Source organism: Rhinolophus sinicus, chromosome 14 (genome assembly GCF_057876585.1).
Source record: "Rhinolophus sinicus isolate RSI-liver-muscle chromosome 14, RSI-T2T, whole genome shotgun sequence".
NCBI lineage: Eukaryota > Metazoa > Chordata > Mammalia > Chiroptera > Rhinolophidae > Rhinolophus > Rhinolophus sinicus.
In genome coordinates this window covers 269,865-292,792 of record NC_142514.1, presented here as the reverse complement: position 1 = coordinate 292,792, position 22,928 = coordinate 269,865, and the positions used below count along the sequence as shown (strand labels likewise).

The window sequence follows — 22,928 nt, the reverse complement described above, 5'->3', positions numbered from 1 at the left end:
ACAACACACACACACACACACACACACACAGAGCACAGGGAGCCTGGCCCTGCGGCGACCAGAGCACTGCAATCCAGAAATATCAGCGTAAGGTCCCACTTTCAGACGTGCGGAGGTCTGAATTACTCCATGCACCCATCTTGGGCATGAGCTCCATCCAAACGCGTGGAAGGTGATGACAGCTACAGGTCACAGGGGCCTGCAGGGGGACCCAAGGGCGTCCCCAGGCTGATGGTCAAGCAAGGACCCCAGAATGAGAGCCGAGTGAAAGTGCCCGTCTGGATGGGAGCACATGACAGCGCCATGGGGGCTCCAGGGAGAACAGGGGCCTGAGGTACCCTGGCGTCGAGTGGTGGGCGCCACTGGTGGGTGGCAGCCTGGGCCCTGAGGGCCTGCATGAAACATCTGTGGGTCTTTATTTCCCATAGGGGCAACTCGCAAGGTAGCTTGTGCCAGCTTAGCTGTAACATTTCTCATGGCTGACAGTGTGACCCTGGCCACCAGGCACGCTGCACTGGGAGCGGCTGGGAGCAAGAGAGTTGGAGCGGCCTTGCTCAGCAGCAAACCACTGCTGAGTGGCTCCTGGGGAGACTGGAAGCCAATATAACCACATTGTTTAAGGAAACGGGGGTAACGGCTCCTCATGTCCAAAGGGTTTATTTTTTTCCCTTCAGGAGATGGAATTGGGAGTTTGGAAGGGTGGAGTGGGGGATAAAAACAAAAACAGAGAAACTTCTGCTTCTGGCCAACATGGAGTCACAGGGACCAATCACCACCCTGTCCCCCAACCCACGGACACCCAGACCAGATCCAGGAAGCAACAGTTTTCAACACAGTGAAGCACAGTGGTCCCAAGAAATGGGACCCGACCGCCCCAGCTCTCTGCCTCGAGTGTTCAGGTGGTGGTGCAGGGAGGGGATCCAGGAGGGGCCCAGCGGACACCTGAGTGGGGGAGTAGGAGCTGACAGTCCAAGGAGTTCACAGGTCAAGGAGGCAGAGAGGAGGGCGCTGCCTGGAGCACAGGCCAGCCCAGAGGGCGCTGCCCAGGGGTGGGGACCGATTAGCCCCAGAATGAGCGCAGCTCCAGAACCATCCCATAAAGCTAAAAAAAAAAAAAAAAAACACCCGAAGAAGCAGATGGTTTCCGTCACTTCTGTGCGTCCCAGGATGAAGATCAAGGATATCTGCGGAATTGAAAACAGTCCAGCACCAACAGGGTAAGTCATAGCTGGCGACCAATCAAAGATTGCCAAAGCTTAGCCAAAAACAGAGAACGTCACTAAAGAAACAGAATATATAGCTAAAAACTGTCTCACAAAGGCAATCGCCATGGGGACGGCAGGGCCTTGAGCGGGAAAGACACATACATCACAGGAAAGCCCGGGCCAGCATCTCTCATGTCACAGACACAGACTTTCTTAGCACACTAATTCCTCACTTGGAAAGTTTTAGCAACTGTACGCAGCAATATGTATCACAACCAGACGGGGTTAACGCTGGGAGTGGAGGGGTGGCTACACACGAGAAAATCAATGTCGCTCACCACATGATCAAACTGAAAAAGAAAAACCCTATCATCTCAACAGGTTTTTTAAAAAAGCGTTTGACAAAAATCAACATCCATTCCTGATTAAAAACAAAAAACAAAAACCAAACAAACAACAACACTCTCAGCCAAGTAGGAGGGACCTTCCTCGGCGTGGTGAGCTTAGGGTTCCCTGTGGATGGTGGGGAGTGCGGTGTGGACAAGACTTCAAGCAGAGGGCTCCAGGGGGCAGTTGGGTACAGGAGGCTTCAGCAAACTCCTGCACAGAAAGCTAAAAGTTGCAGATAACTTTACTGTTCATTTCAGGACCTTTATGGAAAAAAATTTTTACACACCTGGCTTTCAACAGACCCCACGGAGACGGCTTACTCCCCACTCCTCAGAGCCTCGGCCTCACTCTGTTTGCCAGCCCTAAACTACCACCCGGGACCCTTACCTCACCCGAACCAAGCCTCCTCCTCACTGAACACCCCACCCCAGCCCAGCCCCCCAGGCCAGGACTCTGCAAGGACGCACTCAGCATCGTCTTGCCAGCAGGTTTCTTTGGTAGTGTTTTCACGGAGCCCACAGTCTACATTTCAGAGAAGCACTAGAGTGCAAACTCACCCTCTGCTATTAAACGATTTGTTGTGAGTGGCCGAGCTGACGGTGGGGAGACTCGGAGCTGAAGCAGAAGCCTCAACGGTACACAACACAACACCGGGGCCACTGTGTCCCCTGTCCTTCGGAAAACAGGCAAGGAAGTGGGACCAGCTCAGCTCTTAGACGGTGAAGTACTTTTGGGATGTGCACGGCAGAAACAGGGCCCCACGGAGCCGGCAGCAGATAGCAGGTGACCATAGGAGCATGTATGCTTCTCTGACGTCCTGGTTTGTCGCAGCCCAGGTTCTTCTTGATCACACTGGCCCATGTAAGCTGTCACAATCCCAGGCACAATTTAGTTCTCAAATGTTTTTATCATCGCCATCAAGTCACACCATTCTGAAAGCCTGCTCTCATCAGTGACCTCCTCTGTATGGGTGGGAACGTGAGGTCATTCCAAGGCCTGACCTGCAGACAACTCCTGCCAGAGACCAGGGCATCCTGGGTCCAGCCTCCTGCTTCCAATTATAGGAGCTGGCAAATGTTGTCCTTCAGAAGAGACACAGCACGACTGTCCCTCTGTCCCTAATACTCTTGCTGGGAGAACAGTCTCATGCCTCAAGACTGGCACTCTATTTCCGTTGAAAATTCTGAACATTGAAACTTGGGGCAGGTGTCCTGAGACAGCATCCAAAAGGGGAAGAGCATTCCCAGGACTCAGGGTGGCCAGTGGGAAAAAGGCAGAGACAGGGAGGCCGGGGGCTGGGTGTGGGTGGGTACCAGAGGTCCTGTAGCACCCATGGCCCAGCACACCTGCAGCTCCTAGCCCCAGCCCGCACCCAACTCTCACCCAGACGACCTCGGGGACACGGACAGGGTACGCATTCTTTTATTGGCACACACCGATTCCATTCATGGGGAAGTGGTGAGTGAGCACCCCCGGGCACACACAGAGCTGTGTTGTCTAGGCTGGCTCAGAGGCAGAGCCTGGCCCACATATGTGTAAATTCCGCCTGCCTCGGAGTCATCCTGTTGGGACAAAGCCGGCCCAGTATGCCAGACAGTCCTGCCACAGACCCCAAGGTCTTTGCGGCTGATCGTGGGCAGCGTTCCCAGCGCCCTGCCTATCCCTGAGTCCATGGGGTGGAGCTTCACTGGGAAGAGGAACCAGTCCAACCTGCTTCACCAGCTGAGGGGAGCTGAGGCCACACCTGTGTATCTCCCATTTACTCAGTCACACGGAAGTGCAGGAGCCCTGTGCATGTGGGTGCCCTTCCTGGTCCAGGCCAAGGTCACATATCTCTGTTCAGACTCACTGGCCCAGACACTGCTCTCAAAGTAGTGGCCCTTGAAGGAAACTAGCTCCCGCCCGATGGCGGCCCCTGTCAGTGTCCTTTCCTGCCTGCTGAGCTCTGTGGGCTCAACCCTACCATCAGGGAAGGTAGGACCATGCTGGACACCAAAAGGGCAGTGGTCAGTCAGTCTCACTCTCTTTTCTCACAGAAGCTCCTGGCACACCCCTTCCCCAGGCCCAAGGGGAGTTTGAAACGGTCGTGTGGGCCAGGTGCTGTTATATCCTGTCTAATCCTGACCCCACAAGGACTCCACATCACATGTAAAAGCTGCCTAGGTCTCAAAAGTGGCAGAGCTGGGCTGCAAGGCAGCCCAAGAACGAAGACTCCTTCCTAAGGCTTCGCACCAGGAATTCCTGCGAGTAAACCAATATTCTTGCCCAGCCCTCCACTGGGACCAAGTGCGAGCCTCGCATCCAGAGCGCCAGCTGCCGCGAGTCTGAAAAGCCAAGATTTTGGAGAAGGCATAATTAGGAAACGTATTTTAACTTCACAGAGGGCTTTCTGCTTTGAAATGGGTCAGCCCGCCAATCGAATCACACAATGGCGTCCTCGCCCGATGCTCCTGTCACATGACTGGTGCCCGTGTAAAGCAAGTCACACCTGTTCTCACTTTCTCTAGTGAAACCAGACGCAGCCAGCGTCCGGAATGGCCTCGGCCGCAAACTGGAGCTTTCCATCCCCGCCGAAAACCTACAGACAACGAGCACACCTGCTGTCTTCATTTCGCGACAGCTTCCGCTAAGGGAGGTGGGCCGAACCCCAGGGACCCGGGCTTCCCCTCGGTTGGAACGTTGGAACTCCGTGCGAACAGCGGGGGCGGAGCGCAGACACCCCCCCAGCACCCGGCGGACGCCACGCCGTCTGAAGCACTGTCTTCCGGAGCCTCGCCTGTTGGCCCACACCGCTACTGTCCGGTCTCCTAGCAACGCCGCGACGGCCCGCGCGATGAATCCTGGGGAGTGTAGTCCGTCCTTCCCCAACAGGACTGAGGCGCCCTAGACTTCACTTCCCAGGTCGCTCCGCGCGTGCCTCCCATGACCTCACGAGAACTCTGTGCCGGAACCCACTGGCGAGAGTGGGCTTTCGCGGGGACCGCCGGGAGGTGTAGTTTGGAGCTGGGAAGCGCGCGCCCTGACACCCGGGCTGCGGCAGCAGAGAGACTACAAGTCCCAGAGGGCGCGGCGCGACCGCCTGGAGGGCGGGGGGTACGAAAGAGGAACCCGAAGGGCGCGGGGGTGAGTGAGGGGCTGGGGCGTGCGGCGGGGCCGTGGGGCGGGCCGGAGGCGGGGGCCGGGGCGGCCCTGGGGGCGCGGACACCCGGGTGGGGCAGTCTCGGCCGCTGCGAAGGGGGCGGTGCGCGTAGTGTGGACAAAGGTCCGCGGGGACCCGGGCCCCCCCCGGGGCCACCGATCCTCCCCGGGCGTTGTGAGCGAAGGGACCCCCTGTAACTGGACCTAGGATCCCCTCCGCGAGCCCCGAAGCCCTAGAAGGACACACACTCCCTGGCCTCCGGAAGGTGGGTGCCGACACCCACCCGAGCGTCGCACGGGGCGAGGTGGGGCCGCGCTGGACTGTCCGGGACCTGACGAGCTGTTTTCCTTGAAGCTTCCAGGTTTATCTTAGTCCGTTTGTCGCCACGAAATAGTCAAGGTTTAGTCGTAATGTAGGTTTTCACCATAACAATTGTGTTGTCACCGTAACAGTTTGATGTTTCAGTTTGTGATTTGAGAGCAGGTGGTTTAGGAAAAAAAACTGTTTTGTAACTGAATTCTTAAGCGCCTGTCTTATTAAATTCGAAGATGTCAAACTTTGCCCCGTTTTTGTTTTGCGTTCTTAGTGACGACAGTATCCGGAGAAGGCAGACCGGCCCTTTGTCTTCCTGGTGGTTTTACCCGGGGAGGCGGGGCCGCGGCAGTTTAATGGCGCAGCCGGGTTGTTCCCGCTCCCACTCCCCTGCCCAGCGCCGCTCCTTAGAGGCTGTGTTCAGCCAGGGTGTTAATAGCCGCATTGCGTTTAGAAGCTCATAGAAGGAAGTAAAATCGGGATTACCCCGAAAGCTTCTCTTCCTGGCACGTGCACCCCCCCCACGTACTCCAAGCAGAGCAGAGAGCAAATGGATGTCTTGGCGTGTGATCACCTGAGTGGGCTGGCCCACAGCAGCATCCCCAGGACCCCAAGGCCCCTCCCAGCCCCTCCTTATATCACCCTTGTCCTCCAAGGTGAGCTGTGATTCGCCTGAAGAAGGACCTCTAGTCCCCACAGCACAGCTTGGGTGGGAATTCTGCACCCCAAAGCAAAGGATGCCTTTGAGTGGTGCCCCAGCACGGGGACCCAGCACACACGACCTCAGCGGGAGGCCCCAGACTGGGACGTTTCCTTTACCCCGATCAGATCGACTACAGCATTCATTTACTTTCGCATTGCACGAGATGGGGTTTTTGGATTGAGAAGCAGTTTTCATTTTTTCCTGAGAACCGCTTTGCACACCCGCTCCCTTTGCTTACCCGATGACCAGCAGCACCTACATTGAGGGCTGGGGATCCAGCTGGCCCTCCTGTGTTGTGCTCAGTGGGACGAACAGATCAGCCCACCTGAAACACAGACGCTGATGGACCACCGGCCCTCCCACTCCCTCTCCAGTGGCCTGAGCATTTGTGTGGTGTGGTCCACTCCCCCTGGGGGTCACCAGGCAAGGCTTCCTGGAGAGCCTGCTTACATGGCTGTCCTGCCAGCACCCTGCAGCCCGACCAGAAACAATTCCACGCAGTAATCTTTGTGTGTGACTTGTGTAGCGTCACAGTGAGCTGAGACATCACATCCTCATTGAAACCAATTCTTCTAAGGGAAAAGAAGAGGCGTGGAAGAACATATACAGTACAGTGTAAATTCTCACCGAATTTCTCATTACTTTGTAGAAGTTTTTTACCCAATAATTTAGCATTTCAAAATAGAAATTGAGTTGCATTTATTCAGTTAGTTTTGAGGTATAATTGAGCTACAGTGAAGTGCAGAGGTCCCATTTGACCACTTGACAAATGCATTCAGCTATGTAACCTGCACACCTATCAGAACACATTTCTGTCACCCCTGAAGGTCCCCTCGTGGTGTGAGCTGAAACTTTGTGCACCCCAAGTCCATAGGATGAAGCCCTGCCCCCCCCCAGGGTAAGTGGGGGGTGGGGCCCTTGGGAGGTGCTTAGGGTGACATGAGGGTGGGTCCCCATGATGGGGTTAGTGCCTTAATACAAAGAGGGAAAGATCTCCCCTCTTCCTGTCGCATGCACCAGGGAAAGTCCCTGTGAGCACACAGCGGGAATGGGGCCATTACACGCCCGGACACCACATTGCCATCGTGGACCTCCCCACCCCTCATGTCTAGTCTGTGGCCATTCCTCCGATTTGTCATGGCTGCTGGGCTGACGGAAACCCCAGAAGCCTTTGCAGACCCAGCCCCCAGGAGCAAGCGCTCTGGTTTCTGCCAGATCTTGTTTTAATGGAGCTGAAGCGTGCGGGCCGTTCATGTCCAGCTTTGGTTGCTGAGGCTCCTCCGTCTTGCTGTGTTACCACTGCTCCTGGGGTGGTGCCACCTGTACTGTGTCCTCTGTTGGCACGTAGGTGGGTTCCTTGAGTTTGGCTCGTGTGACTAAAGAGGTCATGCACACTCTAGCACACGTCACCTGTGACATGTTTGCCTTTCTCTTGAGCAGACACCCAGGAGTGAACTGCCGTGCCTCTGCAGTAGTCCTCTCAGCGGACAGCAAGGGGACATGTGTATGTGTTCAGTTGTGAGTCTGTAACCTTCTCACCCCCATGGGAACCTGGCTCCCAGCACCTGCCACCCTTTTCTTACTGGTCCCATCCCAGTGCACATGCAGAGCAGTTTCAGGGCCTTTCACCTATACCCAACCCTACGAGAAGCCGATTTACCAACCAGAGCACAGTTTACGGACTTACTTGTGTCTCCAGTCTTCCCGGGTCTAGTCCAGACACCATTTCTGCGGCCAGCTCCTTTTCCCCATCCCCTTCAGTATGTTGATGTCACACGTCTATGACATGGTTAGATTCCGTGGTCAGTTGCATTCCATCCTGAGATCTCTGACATTCTGGTTGCTGCTGATGTGTTTTTTGTACGTGGAAGTTTATTGTCTGTGATACATAGTTCTGTGGGTTTCGACAAGCGCATAGAGCCTTGTGTCCACCCTTAACGGTGTATTCACGAGCAGAAGTTTTTAATATTGATGAAGTTCAATTTATTAATTGTTTTCTTTGGGGGGGGTCATGCTTTCTGTGTCCTACCTAAAAGGCTTTCCATAATCGAAAGTCACGAAGACACTCCTGTGTTTTTCTCCCAGAAGCTTTGAGAGTCAGTTTTCCACTTAGCCCCGTGAGCCTTCTCTAGTTGATGTTTCAGATGCCGTGAATCTAAGTTCAGTTTTTGTTCCATACGAGTAACCAGTTGTCCCAGCACCGTTTATTGAAAAAACTTTTTTCCCCATTGAATTGCTTTGGTGTGTTGTCAAAATCTGTGTTAGTGAGGGTTTATTTTTGGATTCTCCATTTTCTTACGTTGATCTATCTGTCATTCACCGGTTCACACTGTCTCGTGACTTTGTAATAAGTCTTCAGGCAAAGTAGTCTGTCTTCCATCTTTGTTCCTCTTCTAAAAATTGCTTTGTCTATTCTGGGTTGTTCCATTTTCATATAAATTTTAGAATCAGCCTGTTGATTCTTCAAAAATATGCCCACTATAATTTTGATTGGGATTGTAGTAAATAATAGATCATTTTGAGAAGAATCTTAATAAAATTGAGCCCGCTAATCCATACAATATAATGAGTGTATATACATACATATGTTATACCATATGCCATAGTCTTTCCATTATTGAGATCTTGAATTTCTCTTACCTGGATTTTAGTTTTCAGTGTACAGGTCTTAGACAATTTTTATGAAATTGATCCCCACTGCCATTGTAAATATTTATTTAAGTTTCATTTTCCAATTATTTGTTGCTAGTATATAGAAATAACAATTGATTTTGTATATTGACTTTATATTCTTGGAACATTGCCAAATTCACTTATAAATGATAGTAGGGATCTTTTGTAGATTTCTTGGGATTTCTCCTGTAAACAATCATGCCACCTTCCCAGAGACAGTTTCACTTCTTCCTTTCTAATCTTTGTGGCTTTTATTTGTTTTCTGTCCTTGCCACACTGGCTAGAACCTACAGTGTTGAACAGCAGAGATAAGAATGGACGGACGTCCTTGACTTTCCATCTTTAGGGAGAAACATCAGCATTTCACTGTTAGAACATGATGTTAGCTGTCGTTCTTTTTATAATATCTTTTATCAAGTTGAGGGTGTTTCTTCTATTTTTGGTTTGCTGAGAGTTTTTATCATGAATGGGCCTGACATTTTGTCAAATGCTTGTTTTGCATCCACTGAATTAGTCATATGATTTTTTTCTTCTCCTTTCAACTGTTAAAATAGGGATTACAGTGGCTGCTTTTCATATGTTAAGCCAGTCTCGTGTTCCTGAAGAAGCTCATTTGGTCATGCCCCATCACCTTTTTCTATTTACTGTGTGTCATTCAGGAAGATTTTGTGAAGACTTTTGGGTCTGTGTTTGTGAGGGATCTTAGTCTGTATTTTCCCTTGTGATGTCCTTGTCTGGGTTTCTGTCGGGGTTTTCCTGGCCTTATAGATGAGCTGGGACATGTCCTGTCCTCTGTTTTCTTACAGACTTTGTGGAATTCGGGTATTCCTTCTTCCTGAAACATTTGATAGACCACCAGGGAAGCCGTCTGGGTTCGTTGTTTTCTTTGTGGGGAGTTTTAAAATTATGAATTCAATTTCTTTAATGGATATGAGGCTATTCAGATTTTCTGCTTCATCGTGTATCGTTTTTGATAATTTGTATCTTTAAGTAAACTTGGCCATCTCATCTACATTGTTGCATTTATTGGCATGAAGTTTTTTATTATATTGACCAATCATCCCACCATATTTGTAGGATCTATGGTGACATCTCTTTCATTTCTGATATAGATCATTTGTGTTGACTTCTTAATTGATTATTCTTGTTCTAGATGTTTATCAGTTTTAGTTATCTTTTCAAAGATTCGACTTTTGACTGCTTATTTTCTCTAACTTTTGTCTATTTTCTGCTTCATTCATTTCCCCTCTTATTTGTACTATTTTCTCTCATCTTCCTAATTTGGCTTTAATTTGCTCTTCTTTTTCTATCGTTTTAAGATGGAAGGTGTGCAGTGTGCAGCTATACAGTTACACTCGGGCGTAACTGATGGACCAAGAGATAAATTGAAAGGGAATTTTCAAAATACTCAAAATAAAAGAAGGAGGAAAAGAGAGAATGGAGGAACAAAACCCCAGAGGAATAAGCAGAAAAAAAAACAATAAAGTGGGGTAGCCCTGAGCCCAACCATAGTGTCATTACACATTTGCCAAAGCCCTTGGAATGTATAACATCGAGTGACCCTGATGTAAATATGGACCGAAGGTGACAGTGATGTGTCCGTGTGGGGTCATCGATTGTAACAGATTGTAACAGTGGTGCCATTCTGGGGCAGGATGTTGGTTGTGGGTCAGGCTCTGCTTGTGTGAGGGTGAGGTGTGGATGGGAACTCTCTTACTTCCTGCTCAGAGGGACAAGTAGAAAATAAAAAAATGGTAGACCTAAGTCTAACCTTAGTGATAATTACATTAAATGCTAATGGACTAAACCCTTCAATTAGAATGCATCCATTTTGAATTCTATGGTTCTTGCTTTTTTTGTCCTAAGAAAGCTCTGCGTTGGCCGCAGGGTCATAACGGTTTCCTGTGTTTGCTTCTAGAAGTTTTATGGTTTTGGCTTTTACATCTTGAGTTGTTAAAAAGGCTTTCCTTTTCACGTTGAATTATCTTGACATCTTTATTGAAAATCAGGTGAGTGCACATGTGTGGGTCTGTTTCTGGAGTTTCTGTTCTGCTTCATTCATCTTTATGTCCATCCTTAATCACTACCACAGTGTCTCGATTACTGAAGCTTTCTAGAAAGTTTGAACTCAGGTAGTATAAGCCCTGCTTTCTTAGGACACAAAAAGTGAGAACCATAAAAGAAAAAACTGGATGTGTTCCATTTTATCATAATGAGAACATTTGCTCTTCTAAAGATCCCCATAAGAAAACGAAAAGGCAAGCACAGAGTGGGAGAAAATCCTTGTAATACACACATCCAACAAAGAATGTACAGAGAGTTCAACCACAGAAGGACAACAACCCAGTTAAACAAAATGGACACAGACCCCCTCCCAAGAGTATGTAAGAAGGTGCAGAAATGACCAGTGAACACGAAAAGATGTTGATCATCGTCAGTTAAGAGGGAAATGCAAGTTTACACAAGGAGGGTGCCGCTGCACACCCACTGATACGCATGCATGTGACACAAATGACCCTTCATACACTGCTGGTGGGGACACGCACAGTGTGAGCGCCATGACAAACAGACCAGCAGGTTCTTACAAGGTTAAATGTGTACTTATGAGGTCAGACAGTTAAGTTCGCAAACATCCTAGAAAAAGTGCTACATACCTCATTGCTGAATAGCACTATGGTCACCTTCCAAGGACTCCCCTTGGGAAGCTATGCACTGACGGCAGTACCTAGTCCACCCTTCAAAGCAATTTTGGAACTCTTTTTCTTGGAATGGCCATCAGATTTGTCATTGTATTACTCTTGATGTCCTGAATGTCATCAAAATGTCTTCCTTTCAATATCTCCTTTATCTTTGAGTAAAGAAAGAAGTCATTGGGGCCAGATCAGGTGAGTAGGGAGGGAGTTCCAATACAGTTACTTGTTTACTGGCTAAAAGCTCTCTCACAGGCAGTGCCGTGTGAGCGGGTGCATTGTCGTGATGCAAGAGCCATGAATTGTTGGCGAAAAGTTCAGGTCGTTTTTGTCTAACTTTTTCATGCAGCCTTTTCAGCACTTCCAAATAGTACATTTGGTTAACTGTGCCGTTGCTACAAATTCATAATGAACAATCCCTCTGATATCAAAAAAGTTTAGCAACATCGTTGCAACAAGTTGGCAAACTTAATTGTCAGATCTTGTACTTACCTTGACCTGGTCATTCCAGCCTAGGTATTTACCAGGAGAAATGAAAACACATGTCCATACAAAGACGTGGAGGAGAATGTCCAGAGCAGCTTAGTCAGTTACCAAAACCTGGAAGCAGCCCAGCTGCCCATCAGCAGGTGCATGAGTAAAGGGAACGTCGTGTGTCCTCACTATGGAATACCGTTGGGCCACAAAGCAGAACGAGGTGCTGAGGAGTCTAGGAACAGTAGTGCAGGAGGAAGGAGGAGGCAGCGTGCACGCGCTGTGTCCTGCTGACGGAACTCTAGAAAACACAAGTTCCCGCAGCCATGGGTCAGCCCCGTGACGCCCTGGCAGGGGCTCAGGCATCTTCTGCAGGGCACCAGCGGTATGGAGGCAGTGTGGGGGTATGGAACAGCGGGAGAGGCTCCAAACTCCCGGGTTGTGTGCTTGAACCGGTGCAGTTCACTGTTTGTAAATTACATCTCCCTGAAGCTGACCAACAGCAGATGAAAGTGGATCAGAACCTTGGACTTTGAGTCCTGAATTGAAATGGTGTTTGGTGACTTAGTGTGACCCCGGGGTGTCTCTTACCAGACAGTGAGCAGAAGCGTCTGTGACTTCTGGACTTTTCCATGAGGCAATGGAAGGCGGTCTTGCTGAGCAAAAGTTAAGTGGACCAGAAGCGAAGGTGGCATTTGGTCACGTCCTGTAGACAAGGCATCAGTGATATGACATTGATAGCTGCTCTCTATCTAAAGGGACTTCCCATCATAGAAAGGAGGCGGTGCTTTTGGGAAAGGCATGCGTTTTTAATGGGATGGCATGAATTAGGCTGGGAGGAGGCGCCTAACAGGGCTGGCCATCTCCTCTCATCAGCTCTGAACTGAGCCTAGTGCAAAGCGGATTATAGGACAGACCCCCAACTCTCTTGTCCAGATATCACTGGCTCAGGAGTGTCACCGGCCTCCACCGCCCCCCTGTTGGAGGAGGTTGGCTGGGCCGTGGTGCTCTTCCCCAGGCCCCTCCAGGCGGGAACTCTTGGTCACTGGCCTTTGGAGAGGCAGTTCCTCACCCCCAGCTAAGAGGGGAGCAGGGTCAGTTCCTTCCCGGGAACCTAAAACCCCCTGCGTGGCCTCGACCCTGGAGCTGTTTTTGTCAAGTAAAAGATCTTTTGAAGGTGACTGTTATATGTCAAAATATGTAGCTGTGTTTGGGACAGATTGTAACTATGGTTACCCCTTGCAAGTTAACAGAAATTCGTTGAAACTGTGCCTAACGATTTACTTGGGGACTGTGTGGGTCTGTGCGTGTTCCTCTGGCTGTGACGGCTCCGGCACAGGAGTGCCCGCAGTCACGTGTTTTTGTGCTGGGAACGTCCCTCAGTCTGGTACTGTTGCCTGTTTGCGTTCCTCTCCACATCTCCTCAGAAGTTTTTCTGCTCTGCCATGAATGACCCTGTGTCACAGGTTTACACAATAACTTTTATCGCCCCACATGCATGTCTTTCATGCACTCTTTTGGGACGAAAGTGGGGTGAGCAGCAGAAACCCTGCCTGGCCTGTGTCCGCCCCAGAAGCACCCTCGCCGCCTGACAAGTCCGTCTCGGGGTAAAGATGTCCGAGATGAGAATTAGGGTTTTATTATACTAGGACAGAATCAGGTGACAGGCGGCCAAGCCCATCGAACTCACGTGTAGGAACGGCTCGTCCAGACCCATGTTCGGTCCTTTCTCCAGGAAGCGGCGCGTGGCTGAAGCTGTTAGAGGAAGGACTGAGTCCGGCTGGAGCCCAGATCCAGATGGCCCAGACGGCTGTCCGGTCCCCTGCTGTGGGGGCTCCTTATGGGAAGTCCGGTCGGACGCAAAGCATCAGAGGCCGAGGCCCTCGCCTGGTTTGGCTGCGCAGTGACCAGCAGTGGGCCTCATCCGGGACCTTGGTTTGCAGGCCTCGGACCGGTGGGACTCGGGCCGTGAGACTCCTGGCCACCGATCGCTGGGCAGTGAAGAGCTGGATGTCTGCAGCTTGTGTCCTGGAGGGCCAGGTAAGGGTGCCGCGCCTGGGCGGGGCCGGGCCCTGGAGGCGGGCCCTGGAGGCGGGGCGGGGCCCTGGAGATGGGGCGGGGCCCTGGAGGCGGGGCCGGGCCCTGGAGGCGGGGCCGGGCCCTGGAGGCGGGGCCGGGCCCTGGAGGCGGGGCCGGGCCCTGGAGGTGGGGCCGGCGAGGCATGACCGTGGCCCCAGGGTCCCTCTCTGTTGCAGACCCTGCGCTCCGGAACATGACGCTCCAGCGAGCCGTCCTCCTGGCCGGCCTCCTGGCAGAAGTTGCCGGCAAATCCTCAGAAACTGCGGTAGGTGCCCTGTCGAACCATCGGCGTGGGTGCCTAGAAGTAAAGTCTGAGCCCTTGTTCCAGCCCTGCACAGAGGGGGGGCCTTCACCCAGGGGGTCTCACCCTTCACCTTCAGAGGTCAGCCTGCCAGGCCCCAGAGACGCTGACCCAGCCCACGGTCAGGGTCAGAGGGGCCTGTGCCTCTCGGAGGGCAGCAAAGTCGAGGCCCTGCCACTGGCTCCTGCTCTGTTCTGCCTGCTAGAACCTTCTTTCTATCTTTTCCAAACTGGACCTGTTGTATAGCTGAAATAGGGTCTCTACAGAACTGACCCAGTGGAACTGACCAGAGCCTGGAGCTGTCTGCCCAGCTGCTGGGGCGGGCAGAGACCGCACACTGCAGGCGAGCAGCAGCATCGGGCAGGGTCCCCACAGGCCTGCAGCCGGGTGTCCTGGCTCTCCCAAGCTGATGACATGGATGGGCTGCGCTGTGCTTTCTGGAGGCGCACTGGTCCTGCCCTCACATCGTCCAAGCTTGATGGGGCCTTCCCACCTCTCTGCCTCCACCAGGGTTTGGAGGGCCAGGATGGCTTGGCCTTAACTGTGAGCTGGCCCTCGGCCCCTCCTGTGGTTTTGTGGATGCTCCTGCCATTCCTCACTCACCCCTTAGGGGCCCCTCGCAGTTCCCTGTGTTCCCGTCACGAGAAACGAGCTCAGCTGTGACAAAACACATGGCGCTGAGATGCCCTGGGAATCCCCCTCAGCCGTCCAGCCCCGTGAATGCTAGCACTGGGTGCCTCTGCTGCTGCTCGTCCCCTGAGATGCTGCCCCGGGCCAGGCACTTCCTCTGTGGGGACTAGGCTGCACAGCCCTAAGGGAAGGGTGTGGAGGAAGCACAGAGAGCATGCTGGAGTGGCTGGTCTGTGCTAGCGGAGCGTACGGCAGACACGCCTGAGCCAGCCGCCTAGCCCTCACCAGGGAGGCCATGGGGCCTCTGTTCATCTTCACATTTTATCAAGGTCGAGAAAAATGTGCTTCCCTTTGCCATGAAGGCACTGCAGTGGGGCTTAGAAGCTTTGATTTTTAGTTTTCAAAGCTACCATCTGGCACATGGCGACAAATAATTCCATAGATTGAAATGCCCCACCCTAGCCCGCCTGTGGCCCACGAGACAAGTGGCTGTACCCACGTGGAGAAACGGCCGCAGCCCCACCACCTCCAGGCGAGCCGTGAGTGCTCAGCCAGTCAGGCAGCGGAGGAGATAACCACGTAAACCACAGAGCACCCACAGACGGGGACGGGTCCCCAGGACTACTTCCTGCCCTGCCAGGCTGCCCCCAACAGGCCCCCAAGGGTTTCTCCTTCCTCTCCTTTGGGAGTCCAGGTGCTGGGGGATATGGTTGTTTATTCAGTCATCAAAGCTCGCTGGGGACACCACGTTCTGTCCCCGGGAGCACCATGCTGTGGGGCCTTGAGTCCTCTCGATCCCAGTAAGCAGGGGACAGTCACCCAACACCGACTCTAGAAGAGGCCGGAACTCTGGGCATTGGGACAAGCTCTCAAGGTGCCTCCTCTGCGGACCCACCCTCGGCCTGGCCTGCCCATCCTGCACCAAGCACCTGGCGGTGGGGTCTGGAAACTGACCGCCGTCTCCTCTCTAGGGCCAGCAGTCCGAGTGCTGTGTGGACATGGTAGATGTCAACACCACTTGCCCAGGCACAAGCCTGTGTGGCCCAGGTAAGCACTTCAGTGTGAGTGAACCTAGGCCATCCTCTCGAGCTCCTCACGCCCATGGTGACCTCACAGGAAGGACCCTGGAGGGCGACTAGAGGAGCGGGCAGAGGCAGCCCACCCGAGCCTCCTCCCGGCCTGGCTGCCCCTTTCTGGGTGGTGGGGCAGGACCCAGAGAGGAGATTATGGCTCTGAGCAGTGGGGGGTACGGCATTAGCTGTCCGCCCTAGGAAGCCCCCACTGGACCTGAGAACTGGGCTGACGAAAGACATGAGCGAGCGAGCGGGAGAAGCCCACAGATGTGTGCGGGTGCCCTGACACAGCCTTATAAGGAAACAGGACTTTCCCGGCCCGCTCCTGACCTGGAGGCTCAGGGCGCCACAGTGGTGTTGACACGGTCTATGCACAGTGTCCTCGCCTCACTTCTGTCCTTGGCCATGTAACTGTCCCTCTCCTCCTGGGACAGGGCACATCTTCCCTGCGGGGTTTTGTCTCGTGCTTTTCAGGAAGAAATGGAGAGGTCAGAACACCCTTCCTGGACCTGCTGTGCTTTCAATTGTCTTTAGTGAAAACCACCTTTCTGTCAAATAGGCATATTTGGGGTCGACGTGTTCTGGTCCCTTTCAGTCCCCCATTAGAAACATTACCTTCGGAGAGCCTCACGTGTTAAAAGCCAAGTTGGAGGCTGTAGTGGACCAAGTGGAAAGGGACCGGCCTGACTGCTCTGTCCCACGGGCACAGAGCCCGCCTGTCACTCCCAGCGGATGGCGGTGTCTGTTGTCAGAGGAGAGGTATTTCTGTAGAAACAAAAGAAAAACAAAGTTCACAGTTCGAGCAAATTGCAACCCGGTTTTTGAGCATGGAGAGCAGTTAGCTAAGAACATTTCTGGATGTTGGGCTGAAAGCACCTTTGGCTCGAGTGAGGACAGCAGTGGCAATTTGGGATGCATTTCCTGCTCTGCAGCTTGACTGTCTCTGCTGACGGCACTAGGGGTTCTCGTTAACTTTTTGAGTGGCTCGCATGGCAGCAGGCACAAAGCTTTTCCCTGCGTGACTGGTCAAGGTGATTTCTCTGAAGTTCATGTCCAGTCATCCAGCCTTAGTTTGCAGGGCTGGGGTGGTTTTAGTTCTCGATGGTTCCAGGTCAGAGGGTGGGAGGAAGTTGGGACCGTGAGCTCGATGTCATAGTCCGAGGTTGGCGTGGGCTGGAAGCATTCATTGCCACGCCATCCACGGGCAAGAATGAGTTGTAAGTTCTCCTGAAGCCTAAGTTTCCTCTGCAGTCTCCCCTCTACAAAGGTAAGCATAGCGAGACTGACATGCTTTAGAAATAAGTATAGCCTCACTCGGTGATTTACAGAAGAGCAGCAAGACCCGGAATGACCGCATGGCCCCTTTCAGTCTGGTTGGAGCTTTACACGGGAATCTCAACTTGGACTCCGAAAAGCCTCTCAAATTGCTGTGTGGCCGCGGTTCCTGCTCATCTAGCACACGCAGCGTCGCCTGGGTGCCTCTCGGGAGGGTGGCTGTGTTGGCGCCAGGCCCGGTCCTAGGCCTCCCGAAGCTGACCCTGGGTGGACACCAGCGCCTCCCCCACAGCCCCCCAAAGATGCTCCCCACCTGAGAAGAGGAACTGGCTTCCAGAAGGCAGCAGGCTGGCGTGAGTTTGCTCTGAGCTGCTCAGCGAGCCTCTCGCTACCCCTTCCACACAGGCTGCTATAGGCGCTGGAATGAGGACGGGAGCGTCAGCTGTGTGCGATGCAGGAACGGGACCCACAGCAACTCCGAGTGCAAAAGTCATCTGTCGTCACCCCCTCACCCCACCGGGCCTGCTCCTCACCGAGCGGCCACATCTCCGAGTTCTGCAGGACCAGGTGGGGGTTGTCTTTCTTGTCCCCAGAGCATCGGGTGCCCCCCCAGGACCCTTGTGTCCCCGAGTCTTGTCCGTTCAGGACAGCTATGGGGTGACAGTCACTCCACCTCCACGATCACGCCCATTTTGGGTTCTGGCCTGTGACGCCCCCTGGGGCTGTGCCTCTGGCTCCCTGGGTACAGACCTTCCTGTGCTCTGTCTGGGCTGCTCCCCGAGCCCGCAGCACTGATCGACAGCTCTAATCCCACAGTCACTGGCCGGGGCGCACAGCTCCCCGTGAACAGGAGCACAGGGATGCCTGGGCGGCCAAACTTCGGTAAGTCTAGCTCAACAGACCAGAGCAGGGCCATGTCCACGGTCAAGTACACTCCACCCCAGCCATGAGCCCTGGGCACAGAGCAGGGCCAATGGAGAGTCCGGTAGCCCTAGAGCTGGGCTCAGCTGGCATGGGCCTTTGCCGTGGCCTCCCACGTGCCTCAGAATGGGTCTCGTTAGTCGCGGCCCTTACAGCCACTCGCCACACCCTTTGCCTCCCCCCTAGCCCCCAAACCCCTCGGTCCACTCAGAATGTGTGGTTCTGCAGAGTTCAGAGGACACCCTGAGGACCCCCTGCCCTGTCCCCAGGGGCTCTTCTAGGATATAGGGCTTAGAGGAGACTGTAAACACTGCACGCCAGACAGAAAGGCTGCCATGCCCCCTGGTGCCCAGGGGCAGACTCAGGTCCCACTGCCTGGGCACTCCATCCCCAGCCTACTCCTGTCTGCCGGGCGTCCCATCCTACCTGGGGCATGGTGCCCAGGCTGCGGGGCCTCTGCAGTTGGAGTGGGACCTGCCCTCTTCTGAGATGACTGGGTTGTGATGGAGGTCGTGTCCCTCCAGACACTGGTCCTCCAGCAGAGGACATGTTGGACCTGGACCAAGGGTTCATGTTTTCCAGGAGTCTCCAGACCTGAGGCAAATGGCACTGTACTGATTGGGTGGTGGAGGCCAGTGGAGCAGGGGTCGCAGTGGGGTCGGCTCAGACAGCCCTGCCCTCTGACCAGGCTGCTTCTGGCAGCGGGGCTGGCCCAGGAGGAAGGCCCAAGAGTCTGGCTGCCTGCCTGCTGAGTCGTTTTCATCACAGAACATTGGGGGCATAACACGCCTCGGCTGGAGTTCTCCCCTTCTCTTAGCCTCATGCCTGTGTCTCGGTCAGAAAGTCACCACCCCACAGATGATGGGTCCCTCTGTGTGTCCAGAGCCCTGCCCACAACCCTATGCTGACCCCGTAAAGGCGGCTGGCTGCCATGCACTGGGAAGGCCCCTCTGGGTGACAGCAGACGAGCTCCCGAGGGGCAAGGGGATGGGGAAGCCCTGCATGCGGTGCCTGGGACCCCATCTGGGCTGAGTCTTGAGGAAGCAGGGATGCTGGGGCTGCTGCTCTTGGGCTGGAGTCCTTAACCCACTCTGCGTCCCACCTCCCTGAGAAGCCTGAGGCCTGGAGAGGTCCAGTAAAGTCCCCAGGCCACACCATCCATCAGCATGGCTGGACCTGTGGGGACCCAGCTATGCTCAGGTACGGGCCTCCAAGGTCCCCGGGCCCAGACACAGAGCTGCCCTTGCCTGCAGGGGGCCCTGGAGTGGCAGCCTCTCTCTTCCTGGGGACGTTCATCATCAGCTCGGGCCTCATCCTCGCTGTGGCCATGTTCTTCTACCTCAAGCGTGCCAGCAAACTGCCCCAGCTCTGCTATGGAACAAACAAAGGTACCTCCTTGTGCTGCCTGGGACACTGCCATGGGGCTGTGCTGGGGCCGAGAGGCAGGGTATCCAGCGCGAAGCCTCCTGGAGAACACAGCAAAGGGGACTGGGCTGTCACACGGTTCTTGCGTCTGAGCATAAGAGTGGCAGTCACTTCCCAGGAATGGTCCCATGGGGTTTCAGTGCAAAGGGTGCTGGTGTGACTCCACAGCCTGAGCCATCATAGTGGGGTCGCCGATAGGGGCAAGTCTCAGAGCCACTGGCCCACAGCTCCCCCTCCAGCCATGTCCTCTTCCCTGCCCAGCTGGGATTGGGAATAGCCAGGCTGGTGCACGCCACCCCAGCTTATACTGGGCCAGGGCACCGGCCCTGCCTTCCTCGTGAAGAGATGGCCACATCTGCTGTGCTCTTTAGATGTGCCAGGCACGTGGTCCAGCCAATGAATACAACTCCTCAGTGGACAGTGCCGGGGGCGGTTAGCCAGAGGCCTGCCTGCCACCCTCAGCCAGCGCTGGGTGCCTCGGGGGCTGCTGTAGCCCCTGGTATTGAGTGGCGGCTGGCCCCACGCTGCCAGTCAGGACAGGGCCTTCAGGGTCAGCTGTGCAGTGGTGGGCATGGGGTCCTGGTGTGTGTGCGGTGTGGGGCCCACTCAGTGTCTGCAGAGCTGGGCTTGGTCAGCCTAGGTAGCCAAGGCCCAGGGACAGGCCAGGGCAGCAGGAGCATGGCCACACGTCCCCAGTGAAGGAGGGTGGTCTCCCTGAGGCTCCTGGGAACCCGGGAGGTAGAGCAGTTGGTTCGTGCAACACTGGGGCCGAGAGAAATGCAGTCGGGACTGCCATGTCTGCTCTGCTCGGGGTGGGAGGTAGGGCCTGGGGCCAGTGCAGCTGGGAAAAGCGGCCAGGCCGACGTCCACACTGAGGGCACTGCTGGCTGAAGCTGGGCCTGGAGCCTGGGAAGAACCTCTGCAAGCCCTGCAGACCCCACTCTGGGCTGAGGGACCCCAGGCTTAGGGACTCCGCCCCAGGCTGAGGGACCCCCAGCCTTAGGGACTCCGCCCCAGGATGAGGGATCCCCAGGCTTAGGGACTCCGCCCCAGGCTGAGGGACCCCCAGGCTTAGGGACTCCCCCCCAGGCTGAGGGAACCCCAGGCTGAGGCAGCTGCATGGCCTGTAAGTGATCCCTGTGCTCTTCCCCACAGCCCCGGCCCTGCAGCCTGGTGAAGCCGTAAGTAACCTGGGCTGGCTGGCATCCTCATGTCTGTGCCCGTGTCTGTGCCTCTGTGCTGGGGCCCTCGCAGGTCTCACTGTGCCTTCTCCCTTTTTCAAGGCCGCCATGATTCCCCCACCACCGTCCTCAGGTACGTCCGCTCTCACTATTTCTTGCCCGGAGGTGTGCTTGTCTCGGCAAGAATTTGGAATGTCAGACCTGTCTGCGGGATCAGCTGCCCTCCAGGGGCCACTGCAGGGCTGGTGGGGGGCTTGGTGGCATCTGGCCCCAGGTCCCCACCCCTGGCTGCTCAGGATGCCGGCCATGTTCCCCTTAATCAGCCACGGCTTTCAGGCCTTCTCCCTTTGTTTCGGAGATGCTGAGTCTATCAGAAGAGAATTCCCGGCCCAGGTCCCGGGGTCACCCCTGGCGCCGGCTTAGCTAGCAGGTCAGCTGGGCACAGGGAACTCCTGCGGCCCCTCCTTCAGTTTTGCCAGGTCAGGTGTGCCCTGCCTCAGATGGCTCCAGGTGGTGTGGGCACAGTGAGGCTGTGAGCAGAGAGGTCACACAGCTGCAGGCCACAGAGCTTGCACTGGGCTCTCCCCGGTCCGTCTTCTTGCCACCATACGGGGAGGTCTGGCGTGGGGACAAGGGAGGCCAGGTCTCGGGGACCAGAAGTTACTTGGTCAGCTGGGTCTGCCCTGCTCCCTGAGACACTTGTGTGCCTTCTGAAGCAGCCTGTCTGCAACATCTTGCACTTAAGTTCCCTGCATGCGTCCTCCAGTGGCCTGAAACAGCAGAAATGCATGCTCACAGCTCAGGAGGCAGTCAGAAATGGAGCTGGTTGGGGGGGGCGCCCCCTCCGGAGGCTCTGGGGGAGGGTCCTTCCTACTTGTCTCAGCCTCGGGGGCTCGAGGCGTCCCTGGGCTGGTCGCCGCATCCCTCCCACCTCTGCCCCCTCTTCACGTGGCTTCTCCCATGTATCTGCTCTTGTCCCTCTGCCTCCCTTTTATGAGGACACTGGTCACTGGACTTAGAGCCCCCAGATAATCCAGGAGGAGCCCATCTCGAGATCCTTAATCACATCTGCAAAGACCCTCTTCCCAAGTGAGGTCACATGTGCAGGTTCCAGGGCTTAGGGTGTGGGCACACGTTTTGGGGTTCCCATTCAGCCCTACAGTGCATCCCGTGACCTGTGGCTCTGTGTTCTGAGCATGCCAGGCCCTGTCCAGGCGTTTGGGGCACAGGGGTCCGTGCACATTCATCATGCAGCCACTTGCTCACTGGTGGTGGGAGCTCAGCAGGGTCTCCCCCTGGCTGGCGGCTCCACAGCCTGCTGCCCAGAGCTCTGGGAGTTTGGCCCTGCCATCTCAGGCCTGCTCCGACCCACCTGTCTCTGATCCATTTCAGTGCGGAAGCCACGCTACGTCAGGCGCGAGAGGCCCTCAGACAGGGACACGGGCCCCACAGCTGTCTCCTCGGTGGAGGCACGGGTCAGCAATGTCTGACCCCGAGGCCCCACACTGCGCACACCGCCAGGGAGGGAGCCTGGCACGCAGAGGGCACGTTGCCCGGCAAGACCTCGGACAGGCCTGCACTCGCCCAGCTCAGCTCTCGTCTCTCAGCGACAGAGGCCAGGAGGTGCTTCCTGCCCGCCAATAGCTGCTGACCAGAAGCAGGTGCCCCCGATTCAGTGGGGGCGAGGCTGTGAAGGTCTGGGCCCCCTGGAGGGACAGTGAGCTCCCGGAGGCCAACTGCCTGCAGTGCCCTGGGCCAGACAGACCCCGGCCCCCCTCTAAGAGGAGTGAGGCCTTTGGGTGTCCCAGCTGGTATCCAGACGGGGTGGGAGACGGCCTGGGCACCGGCCCCCAAGGCTAAGGCGCCTGCAGGGCTATCTTGCTGTGGCCATGACCCCAAGCCATGACCACTTGTTCCCAGGGGCTTGTTTCCTACTGACTTCTGTCTGTTTTTAGTCGAAATGCATTTTATACAAAAGTCTGAGAGCCACCGCTGTCCTCGTCTGCTCCCCACGCCTGGGCCCCAGGGATGGACAGTGGCCCATGGCTGCTGGAGGTCAAGGCTGGGCCCCCATGGTGTGTCCACCAGGGTCATGTTCACCTATGATGGCTGCCTGGATTGTCTGGTCCTGCCTGAGCTGAGGAGGTCTGCCAGGTCCCTGTGGAGGAAGGAGCATGCAAAGCCACCTTCTGTGTCCTGGGCTCAGTGCTGGCTTCCTTCCCACACCCTCGGCATCATCCACATTTTCTCCTTCAGTCCAGGAGCCTGAGGCAGGGCCTGTGGTCATCTTCCTGTGCCATCCCGCATGGCGATGGCCATCTCAGGCGCTGACAGTTGACAGATTCAACCTCATTCCTCGAGACCTGAACCAGTGTCCTGGCCAGCAGCTGAGACCAGAGAGCCGGCTTGAAATCAGTGTCAAATAAACTATTCAGGGCTTCCTCTCCCCATCCTCAC

General features: G+C 55.0%; 1 protein-coding gene and 2 long non-coding RNA genes across 7 annotated transcripts; 1 reads left to right on the top strand and 2 right to left on the bottom strand.

Annotated features, from left to right (window-relative positions):
* Positions 1-641: 641 nt before the first annotated feature.
* Positions 642-4,362, bottom strand: LOC109434819 (uncharacterized). Its single transcript, XR_012497123.2, has 2 exons — positions 2,153-4,362; positions 642-1,805 (listed from the first exon to the last, which is right to left on the bottom strand). It is a non-coding gene; the product is annotated as an uncharacterized LOC109434819 (long non-coding RNA).
* Positions 4,363-4,366: 4 nt separating this feature from the next.
* C14H1orf159 (chromosome 14 C1orf159 homolog) lies at positions 4,367-22,921 on the top strand. 5 transcript variants are annotated; one of them, XR_012497122.2, is made up of 10 exons: positions 4,367-4,718; positions 13,530-13,626; positions 13,842-13,930; positions 15,568-15,643; positions 17,350-17,511; positions 17,761-17,826; positions 19,119-19,253; positions 20,446-20,471; positions 20,574-21,560; positions 21,864-22,921. XR_012497122.2 is itself a non-coding variant. In XM_074334340.2 (10 exons), the coding sequence occupies exons 1-10, from the start codon at positions 4,518-4,520 to the stop codon at positions 21,959-21,961; spliced, it is 981 nt and encodes a 326-aa protein (XP_074190441.1). In that variant the 5' UTR covers positions 4,367-4,517; the 3' UTR covers positions 21,962-22,921. The 5 variants fall into 5 exon arrangements, 4 of the variants coding, with proteins under 4 accessions (XP_074190441.1, XP_088646158.1, XP_088646159.1 ...); XM_074334340.2 differs by having other exon boundaries at positions 20,574-20,604; XM_088790032.1 differs by having other exon boundaries at positions 20,574-22,921.
* On the bottom strand, positions 10,692-13,535 carry LOC109434820 (uncharacterized). The gene is made up of 3 exons (XR_002135878.3): positions 13,277-13,535; positions 12,178-12,292; positions 10,692-11,887 (listed from the first exon to the last, which is right to left on the bottom strand). It is a non-coding gene; the product is annotated as an uncharacterized LOC109434820 (long non-coding RNA).
* Positions 22,922-22,928: the final 7 nt, after the last annotated feature.

Excerpts from the sequence above, each read along its gene's own strand:
- C14H1orf159 (XM_088790032.1), top strand. The coding sequence starts at position 4,518 with ATGACCTCACGAGAACTCTGTGCCGGAACCCACTGGCGAGAGTGGGCT. Across the intron at positions 13,627-13,841 it reads CTTGTGTCCTGGAGGGCCAG|ACCCTGCGCTCCGGAACATG; the intron begins GTAAGGGTGCCG and ends TCTCTGTTGCAG. Across the intron at positions 17,827-19,118 it reads GCCTGGGCGGCCAAACTTCG|GGGGCCCTGGAGTGGCAGCC; the intron begins GTAAGTCTAGCT and ends CCTTGCCTGCAG.